This window comes from Electrophorus electricus, chromosome 4, assembly GCF_013358815.1.
Source record: "Electrophorus electricus isolate fEleEle1 chromosome 4, fEleEle1.pri, whole genome shotgun sequence".
NCBI classification, from domain to species: Eukaryota; Metazoa; Chordata; class Actinopteri; order Gymnotiformes; family Gymnotidae; genus Electrophorus; species Electrophorus electricus.
The window spans coordinates 15,144,236-15,154,654 of NC_049538.1; the positions used below are offsets into that span (position 1 = coordinate 15,144,236).

The 10,419-nt window shown below is 45.9% G+C and overlaps 1 protein-coding gene across 4 annotated transcripts in view; it reads left to right on the forward strand.

The window, feature by feature from the left end:
* Window positions 1–10,419, forward strand: part of trpm7 (transient receptor potential cation channel, subfamily M, member 7) — a 36,398-nt gene extending 25,979 nt beyond the window's left edge. For 2 of the 4 annotated variants that reach the window (XM_027022781.2, XM_027022778.2), the window contains exons 23-40: window positions 1–123; window positions 323–507; window positions 771–903; window positions 1,650–2,308; window positions 3,880–3,962; window positions 4,060–4,150; window positions 4,850–4,929; window positions 5,532–5,572; window positions 5,843–5,904; window positions 6,040–6,093; window positions 6,213–6,257; window positions 7,102–7,167; window positions 7,288–7,571; window positions 8,608–8,690; window positions 8,940–9,145; window positions 9,374–9,425; window positions 9,573–9,703; window positions 10,138–10,419. The exon at window positions 1–123 is cut by the window's left edge and continues 10 nt beyond it. In XM_027022781.2, coding sequence (XP_026878582.2) covers window positions 1–123; window positions 323–507; window positions 771–903; window positions 1,650–2,308; window positions 3,880–3,962; window positions 4,060–4,150; window positions 4,850–4,929; window positions 5,532–5,572; window positions 5,843–5,904; window positions 6,040–6,093; window positions 6,213–6,257; window positions 7,102–7,167; window positions 7,288–7,571; window positions 8,608–8,690; window positions 8,940–9,145; window positions 9,374–9,425; window positions 9,573–9,703; window positions 10,138–10,271 — 2,512 coding nt within the window. In that variant the 3' untranslated portion in view covers window positions 10,272–10,419. The remainder of the gene's footprint in view (window positions 124–322; window positions 508–770; window positions 904–1,649; window positions 2,309–3,879; window positions 3,963–4,059; window positions 4,151–4,849; window positions 4,930–5,531; window positions 5,573–5,842; window positions 5,905–6,039; window positions 6,094–6,212; window positions 6,258–7,101; window positions 7,168–7,287; window positions 7,572–8,607; window positions 8,691–8,939; window positions 9,146–9,373; window positions 9,426–9,572; window positions 9,704–10,137) is intronic. The other 2 variants (XM_027022779.2, XM_027022780.2) reach the window with 2 other exon arrangements.

The following is a 10,419-nucleotide window of genomic DNA, read 5'->3' on the forward strand; positions in this document are numbered from 1 at the left end:
CTCTAGTGAGAATCCTGTGAAATCCCTGTGTGCCTCCGGAGTGTGGTTGACTCCAGCTCTGCAGGCCGTCTACCTCTTCATTCAGTACATCTTAATGGTCAACCTTCTCATCGCCTTCTTCAAGTGAGAGCACACACGCAAACACTGTATATTGCGTACATTCTCGCTTCTTGGATGCAGGTCATAAAAAAGATGAAAGTTGGAATTTTTTTCCCCTTTATATATTGAATGCAATTTTCATCATTCTTTGTGCATATGCACGTGTCTCTGTGTATGTCTTTGTGCGTGTCTTTGTGCGTGCGTGCGTGTGTGTCCTCCTTAGTAATGTTTATCTGCAAGTGATGTCCATGTCTAACCTGGTGTGGAAGTACCAGCGGTATCACTTCATTATGGCGTACCATGATAAGCCTGTTCTGCCTCCTCCTCTCATCATCTTCTGCCACATGGCCTCCTTCCTCAACTTCCTGTGTAAACGCAGGAAGAAGGACAGCAGCGCTTACGGACCGAGTACTGCACGCTTCTCTCTCTCTCTCTCTCTCTCTCTCTCACTCTCTCTCTCTCTCTCTCTCTCTCTCACTCACTCTCACACTCACACACACACACTCACTCACTTACTCCATATACACTTCACACACACACTTTCCACACAGACACACACACACTCCACACACGTGCACTCGTTGAGTGTTATATACATTAACATTAGCCTTTATTATGACTGAGTTCCAGCTGAATTTTGAGTCGAGTTCTGTCCTTGTCTCCATCCTCAGAGCTTTTCTTGACGGAGGAGGACCAGAAGAAGCTCCATGATTTTGAGGAGCAGTGTGTTGAGACTTATTTCCATGAGAAGGATGACAAGTTTCACTCTGGGAGTGAAGAAAGGATCAGGCTTACCTCAGACCGGTCAGCATGGTTACTGACAAACAACGCTGTGCATGACCTTTAACTCCACGCACATCGCTCTAAATAACCTTTAACGCAAACACACGTCAGTCTACATGACCTTTAACCTGCCACACTCCACTCTACATAACCTCTAACCCCACCCACTACTCTACACAACCTTTAACCCCACCCACTACTCTATACAACATTTGACCCCACAGAGTGCTGTACATTGATCTTAAAACACAAATTCTGCTCTACATTTTTTATCTACTCTGGCTTCTTAGATTAAAAATAACATAATAAAGTATGGACATGTACTAGCTGGGCTGCCCAGTGGAGGATGGGCTCCTTCTTGAGTTTGGTCCTCCCAAGGTTTCTTCCTAAATCCCGCCCAGGGAGTTTTTCCTTTCACTGTTGCGTCTGGCTTGTCCATTAGGGATCTGGACTCAAACATTTGTAAAGCTGCTTGGTTATAACGTGAGTTGAAAAAGCACTATATAAATAAATCTAACTTTGACATTGACTTTATCGCCATAAGGTTCTACCATTACTTTTCCCCATTAAATGCAGCAACCTTAGACCTTCAAACACTGCTTTCAGAACCTTTATACCTCTAAACACAACTTTATACCAACTATACACCACCAACTACATGTTATGTGATTTTACAGATTTAAAAATGGTACCTTACAAAACAAACTTATAATAGTTTTGTGTGTGTGTGTGTGCGCGCCTGCATGTGTGTGTGTGTTTTGTTCCAGGGTGGAAACAATGAGTATCCAGCTGAAAGAGGTCGGGAACAGGGTCAATTTCATCAAACGCTCTCTGCATTCTCTGGACTCTCAGATCGGTCACCTGCAGGACTTATCTGCCTTGACTGTGGACACTCTGAAAGCTCTGACTGCCCAAAGGGCGTCTGATGCCAGCAAGGTGCATAACCAGATCACACGGGAACTCAGTCTGTCCAAGAACCTGGTGCCAGGAGTGGTGGATCCCCTCCCACCCTCCAAGGCATCGGTCCTGCCGCAGCGCAGCATTTACCCTCCTCCAGGCCACATGGCTGACTCGCTGTTTGGGGGCAGGGCCAACGAGGGGGCAGGGCTGACTGGAGAGATTGCTCTGAGTCCTGAAAAGAGGCCGTTGTTCACACCGGAGGCTGGTTCTTCTGGTAGTGCCTTAGAATACACACACGAGCACGCTCACACACATGTGCAGCTTGGCAGCGGGTCTCCCCCAGAGAAGCCTGTGGGACAGAACAACACCAGTCGCAAAGACAGCAGCCTGCCCAAACCTCCTGATGCCATGGCAACCTTCTTCGTCAGTACTCCCACACAGCCTGTTGGCCTACGCGCACACACACTCACACATGCTGTGCAGACCGAACAGCCTCACACCTCTGTGGAGTTTGGGGCCTTCGTGGGTGAGTATGAGAGGGAGGAGTGTGATGTTGATGATGATGATGGTGCTGGTGCTGGTCTTGGTGTTTAGAATGGAAAGAGAGTGGTGACCTGTCTCCACTGCGGGTCGGTGTGTGCCGACGAGCGCGAAGTGCGTGTTGTGTGAACCCAGCCTTCGTCGATGACGAAGGTTCAGTAGAAAGCAGTGAAATCCAGTGCTGCACTCTCTGCCTAGGCCTGGCTCCACCTCCAGCCCCACCCCTGGTCACGCCCTCAGCCCCAGGAGCATCCAGAGTGGGGTGTGGTGCGGTGCACCAGGCCCTCAGCACTGTAGCAGAGTGCTACTTCTAGTTGAGGAGGGAGAGAGAGCGAGATTGGGCTTCAGCACCCAGAGATTGCCCTCTCTCAAACGAGCAAACAGGCAAAGACACACGCAGTACAGCCCCTTTATTGAAAATTGATATAATTTAAATAATGTCTCAGTCATCTGACTGTTTTACGTATGTATTTATGCGTTCTGCATTGGTTGTATATATGTGCTGAGTAAATATGACCTTGGGTTGGGGCTCCTGGGCCCTCTATGACCGCACCTGAAAATCAGTTGAAAAAAACAAAAAAATGAGTTGGAAAACCAGTGACCCAGACCTCCCCTTTGTTTGTGTATGTGGGTGTGTGTTCAGCGTGTCTGTTGTGCGGGAGTGACCCAGGGTTCATCCATTGTGTGGTGCTGCAAATTGTTGTGTTGTTGTTCAGGGCTGACTGGGAGAATATGAAATCATTTCTGCTGGGAGTCTGTGATCACATACCCATCCGTTAATCTGTGTGAGGAAGATATAACGGGTATAGGGACAGTTGCTGAACACTGTGTGTGGGTTCGGGTGGAGGTCATATCGAGAGGGATGGTGGTGATGGTAGCGTACCAGCGCGTGTGTTTGTGTGCATGCGTGTGCTGCATGCTTGCTTGTCCACAGGTTGGCAGCGTTTTCTCATCTGTGTGTACCTCTGTCATACCTTGAACTGGACTGATATACTCACTGCTTTATATTTGTGTGCTCTGGGAATCTGTGACATGCATCCAAGATCAAGAGTATTAGTGTATAGTATAGAGTGTTAGTGTATTTATAGATATGAGGACAATTTAAATTAATGGCATTACTGAGAGAGAGAGAGATGTACTCCAGATGTACTCCAGAAACACTGTACTTTATTTAACAATGAAAACACTCAAATGGGCTTTACAACCTCTGTAGAAACACCTGCTTCTTAGCTTCAAAAAGAAATTAAAAAATTAAAAAATAAAATAAATATATATATATATATATATATATATATATATATATATATATAATATTTTTTATTTTTTTATTTCTTTTTGAAGTTAAGAAGCAGGTGTTTCTACAGAGGTTGTAAAGCCCATTTGAGTGTTTTCATTGTTAAATGAAGTACAGTGTTTCTGGAGTACACAGCCATCAGAGCGGTGTGTGTGTGTATGTGTGTGTGCTGATCCCAGAGAGCTCTGGAACACAGCTACTGTACATTTTTGAGTGCTCCATGCGTGTTGGGCTGTTCTCATGTGCCCTTCCTTCTTTGAAAGGTCATAAAGATGATCCTGAAGATCAAAGGTTGTTCCTCAAAGACACCTCTGCGGGCTGCCGCCAGCTCAGTCCTTCCAGAAAGGTCAGTGTCAGCATTTTTTTGTTCCTACTCACAACGCTGAATAAGAGCTGTGCTTTCACCCCCATTTTTGTGTGCTTGTTCCTTTGTGCTTATGCAGGACTCAGCAGAGGGTCACCTGCGGACAGTGAACTCTTACGCTGGGTTCACAGAGCTTGACCGAACCCCTGCTTTCCTTCATCCCGAATTCAGTATGCCTGCACAACACGCACACATGCGTGCACTCATACACACTCACACACACGCTCGCACACACACACACACACACACACACACACACACACAATTACACGCACACACACACAAACACAATTACCCACACACACTCACACACAGTCGCATGAACACACACGCGCACACACACAATTACACACGCACACTCACACACACGCTCCGACACACACAATTACACACGTGCACACACACACACACACACTCACGTAAACACACGTGCGCATGCACACTCACACACACAAACACAATTACGCACACACACAAAATCACACACACCCACAATAACAAATGCACACGCTTACACACACACATTTTACAATCTTAGATGCACATACATGCTCACATATGCATACAATCATAAATACACAATAAGCACACAATGAAAAACAATCACCCACATACACACTCACACACGATCATAAACACATACACACACTCACACACACACACAGACACACACACACAAAATCAAATGTCCCCGCACACATACTCATGTGCATACACTCGCGTGCACACACACAATCGCAAAGACCCTCACATGCGTGTGCACACAGAAGAGTAGTAGAATTTTTTGTTTTTACAGTTCTTCACAGAAACTGAAGTGTCTGCATCTCCGCGTGTCTCTCTGTGTCTGTCTGTGTGTGTGTGTGTGTAAGGTCTGAGTAAGCAGGAGAAGAGTCGAGTGTCAGCTGAGGATGTGGTGTTCCATGAGGACCCACGAGCCACTTTGCTATTGGTTTGTATGCACGCATACATGCACGTACATGTGGACACACACATCCACATGCCTAAATCCATCATTATATTCTTTTTTTTAACTGTAAGACATTAATGAAGCAGTTGGTTTATGGAAGCTATTATGACAGCAGTGTCCTGCAGTGTCCAGGAGTGTCCATGAATGCCCATCAATGTTCAGTGTTCAGGAGTGTCCAACACTGTCCCACCCAATATTGGGTTTCAGCTTCCTGGCCTTTGTGTGCTGTAGAGAACAATGTTTTGGAACTGGGCCAGCCAAAGGGAATTAGCACTAATAGAAGGCTTAATCAATAACACTTAGTCTTTACGCATTGCTATGGCTGTGGCATTTTGTGTTACTTCAGGGATGCTGTAAAGAAACGACGCTCACCTCACACCTAACCACCAAGGGGAAAATTGAATACTTTTCTCATTTTAACTTAAAACAAAACAACCACCACTAATTCTGCAAAAGTATTGTTTGTAAGCTTGTGATGCCAAGCTGTAGGTGTCTGTGCTGATGTGTGGGGTGTGTCTCTGCTGATATGTTATTGTAAAGCATATATACTCTGTGTTTTTTAGTAATATGCATTTCATCTGCAGGAGAGAGCTCAGGGGAAATCAGTCCAGGCCATCAGTAGTCTGTGAGTGTCTTCCTCTATTCACACACTTGTACATAAACATAACATGTGTAGTGAGAGCCTGTTTGTGTATCTCAGATTACCATGTGCTTGTTTGGGTGAACAGGTGTATATGTATGTGTGCATTTTGTGGGGGTACAGTACTTGTCTCCTCAAAAAATGCTACTAAAAACACACAACGGGCACACCCAGCAGACAAACGCGCTCACAAACACACACACAAAACAAGAAAGTAGAGCTCTTGTAATACATGTCCATGGTTGTGTGCTGCAGAACTGCAGAAGAGGAGGCCAGTAAAGGTGAGAGGAACTCTGAGCATGTGCACCCTAACCCAGGTATTCCTCTAGGCTGTCATCACATCCTGCATAACCCTGCCCATGGCCAACCTGACCACACTGCCTCTGTGTGCGTGTGTGCGTGTGTGCGTGTGGTCATGCGCGCATGTGTGTGTGGGTAAATGCACATTTCAGCTCCAGTAGGCATGTACTCAGCCAGACACACACCCCTGGGTGCGCGAAAAGACTGTAAGTCTGTCCCCTGCTGGCTGGAACATTCACTGCACTCTGCTATATTCCATGATATCAGGTTGTCTTCTTTCTATGAGGTACTCACTAATCTCTCTCTCTCCCCCCCCCGCGCCCAGCGATCGGTTCTCCCTTTAAGCCTATGGAAGGCTATCAGTATTCAGGTAGGTTTGTTGCGCAGTTTTGTAGATGTTGTCCCTTCTGAGCCCTTTAACGGCAATAACTGCACCTGTGAGGTCACAGCCTGTGAGCCCAATCAAGCACAAGCTTTTGTTGTCTGCTGTGAAAGAGGTCAGATGGGTTTTATCCAGGGCAGGTCACTGCACTGCTGTGTGATGACGCCAGTCTGAGTACAGTTGCTTGGAAGTGTGTGCTACACTGCTACTCTAATGACATCTGCTAATGTGCTCACCTTTTACTTCATGTCCTGTTTCCACTGTTTTCTTTGGTACTCCCCAGTTCTGCCGTCATGCAGGTTTTAGACTCTGCTGGTTCTGCTCCCTTTGAAATGCTCACCTTTATATTAGATTGATGACTGTATGCAATTCAGTGGGGCATAAAAAGCACAAGCCTTTAACTCAGCTTGGAGAGCTTTAAATGAGAGGTGTATGGTAGAACAGAAATGTTATGCTTGAGGTCTCTGTGTCTGTGCTTCTCCGGGCTCTTAAAGGCAGACATTCATCAAGAAGAGCACATGTGTAGATGTACAAATACAGTATGTCCAGTGGTTTGAAGATGATCTAAACTGTGCAAATAATAACAAAGAATCTGCTGGTAATTTGTCTTTAACTTTGTGATTGACAATGACCTGTAGTGATCGTTATTTTGTCATTTGTCGTCGTGTTTAGTACTTTGTGTTTACTGTTGTGTTGTAATTCTGTGGGCCATGTCTGGCTTCAGCTCAAGGACAAAACCACCTTTTCTTATGATGTGTTCTAATGCTGTGTGTGTGTGTGTGTGTGTGTGTGTGTGTGTATGTGTGTGCATGCGCGCGTGTGTGCGTATTAGCGGTGGAGCGTAATAACCTGATGAGATTGTCCCAGAGCATTCCATTCACCCCTGTTCCCCCTAGAGGCAAGACTTGAGTATTCCTCTTTCTAATATAAGTGGTTTTATTTCACATTAAGAAAATGTAGCTGTGCGCTGGAGCTGACTGTGATGGATCATGCTTGTGTGTATATTTGTGCCTCACAGGGGAGCCCGTGACAGTGTACCGTCTGGAGGAGAGCTCTCCTAACAGCATCAACAACAGCATGTCATCCTGGGCTCAGCGGGGCCTGTGCGCCAAGATCGAGTTCCTCAGCAAAGAGGAAATGGGTGGTGGCCTCCGCAGAGCCCTCAAGGTGCTGTGCACCTGGTCCGAGTACGACGTCCTGAAGCCGGGACACCTCTACATCGTCAAGTCCTTCCTCCCGGAGGTCATCAATACGTGGAAGAGTGTGTATAAAGAGGACACCGTGCTCCACCTCTGTCTAAGGGTATGACCCCACACACAAACACTCAAGCATGCTATGCACACGCAAAAACAATGTCCATTTCCCACATATGCACACGCCCGAGACAAGGGCAGCTGGAGTCAAGGTGGGATGTTGTTGTATGCACACACGTGCACCCCCACCTCTTATTCACCACTTTCCTTCCTTCCCGGTTTATGCCCGGTAAGTAGAATATTCCACAGAAGCTTTTGTTATGGCCTCCCTGTGTGCGTAAGATGGACTGAGTGAGTGTGTGAATGTGGTTTTATAGGATATTTGTGTGTTTGTGTGCAGTTTTTTCCTGGCAAGAACTAATTGAGGGTTGATATGGTCAGGTTCCTCTTTACCCACAAGGTATTCTCGCATTCTCTACCGCGATTACAGCAAGCCCCGTCCTCCGCTCGTTTACTGTAATGAGCCCGTCATACTGTCAGAAATGTTTGCATTACTTCATCTTATTCATTATTGGTAGCAGTGTTGTGTTTGGGGGCATTAGCTTAGGGCTGAACGATTTGGGTAAAACATCTGCAGTTTAAATGATGGATGGGTTTGTGTAAGCTCCAGGTATGTTCTACAGGTTCCAGGCCACGTGTGTGAGCATTCTACAGGTTATCTCTCTGCAACTGGAGTAAAAGATGGTGGCATATCAAGATGGTGCTCATCTTTCTGTGTATGCCTCAATTTTTGATGTCAGGAGCACCAGGGCTCCTTGGCAAAACGTTTACCATAGAACGCTACTTTAGGTTGATTCTACTTCAAGTAGCCATTCTCATCTCTGATTTCTGATCCCACACAAATCTTAAAGATCACAGGTGTCCTGAGGTAACATGTCTTTATGGATGCATATTAGGGAAACAAATCCCATCTGGAGATTTGGATAGGGTGGTTTGCTTGCTTGCTTTTGTGTGTGTGTGTGTGTGTGTGTCTGTGGCCATATACACTAGCTTTATTTATGATCTGATGTGTCATTAAATTGTTTTTGTGTCAGCATTAATCAACATTGAGCTGTGCGTGTGTCTGTGTGTCCACGTCCATACAGGAGATCCAACAGCAACGAGCAGCTCAGAAACTCACCTTCGCCTTCAATCAAATCCGACCCAAAACCATCCCCTATTCACCTAGGTAACACACACTAACACTTCACATATACACTCACAAATTCAGACATATGCCACAAATGCACTGCATTTACATTCTCCCTCTCTCTGGCTCGCTCTCTGTCTCTCTTACACTGTGACTCTCACTCACATACACACACACACACACACACACACACACACACACACACACACACACACACACACACACACACACACACACACACACAGAGGTATGTTGTATATTAAAGGCATGTGTGGGTGTGGTATGCAGGTTTCTTGAGGTGTTTCTGCTGTACTGTCACTCGGCTGGACAGTGGTTTGCCATCGAGGAGTGCATCACTGGCGAGTTTAGGAAGTTTAATAACAACAATGGAGATGAGATCGTTCCCACCAACTTGCTGGAAGAGACCATGCTGGCCTTCAGTCACTGGACCTATGAATTCACACGTGGAGAACTGCTTGTGCTCGACCTGCAGGGTGCGCGCTATACACGTCTCATACACACCACATCTGATTAGTGTAGAAAACAAGCAGTTAACGTTACATACAGGTCAGACATGAAGACCACACCGAGACTGTCTGCTGTCTTGTCTATGACTATGACATCATAGTGATGCCACTGTCTGCTGGGTTAGTGTTAATGTGTGATGGTGAGATCAGTGTGTTATTGTATGATGGTTAGACAGTGTGATTGTTTCCATGCAGGTGTCGGGGAGATTCTGACAGACCCATCAGTGATCAAAAGTGGCGAGAAAGGGTAAGACTTTATAATCCAAAAACCTTATTCAGGACTGGTTGAACATAACTGGGTTATTTCACACTGGTTTAACTCATTATCATAGCAGGGTTATTCACAACTGGTTTAACGTAGCGCGATTTCTTTGGTTGATTGGGTTCTGTACAGTTTGAATGCTTTAAACTCTTTCAGGTCATATGACATGGTCTTCGGACCAGCCAACCTTGGTGATGATGCCATAAGAAACTTCCGGACAAAACATCATTGCAATTCCTGTTGCCGAAAACTCAAACTACCTGGTGAGAAACCCCCTGTGTCTCTAGCTAAAACTAGCTTGAAATAAAGGTGTCTGTGTTAGCTTGAGTGTTAGAGTATGTGTTTGTTTGTGGGTGTGTGTCTGGGTGCATTCGCAATAAATGTTAATCTTAAATTTGCAGGCTCTTTAAGAGTATACAGGATGGCTCAGCACATGATTCTGAGAGTGAAATAGAATTTGTCCCCTGCATTACTGCCAAGCTTACATATACAGGGCCATTAACAGTCCCTATATGCACACATTGTACACAAGCCCATAACAGACACTGTCCACGGGCTGGCGGGTACATGTGCACCTACAAGGGGCGGCGGAGGGCTCTGGACACAAGTACAAGAAAGCGTGTAAATGTGGGTATGCGTGCATGCGTGAGAATGTGCGCATTATTGTATGTTTTAATACTGTGTACTGTGTTTTCAGATCTGAAAAGGAATGACTACACTCCAGAGAAGGTGACACTACAACAGGATGACCAAACAGAAGGCTCCTCCCCCTCCCCACCAGCAGGTGGCAGCACTAAAGAACCACGCCAATCCATGCGCTTAATGCTGTGAGAGAGAGACAAATACAAACACAAGCAGCATCTGGAGACACACTAGTACTGTGGTTACTGGAATGACATCCCTCCACAGAGAGAGACAGGCAGGCATAGAGACAGACGGACAGACAGGCAGGCAAAGAGACAAACGGACAGACAGGCAG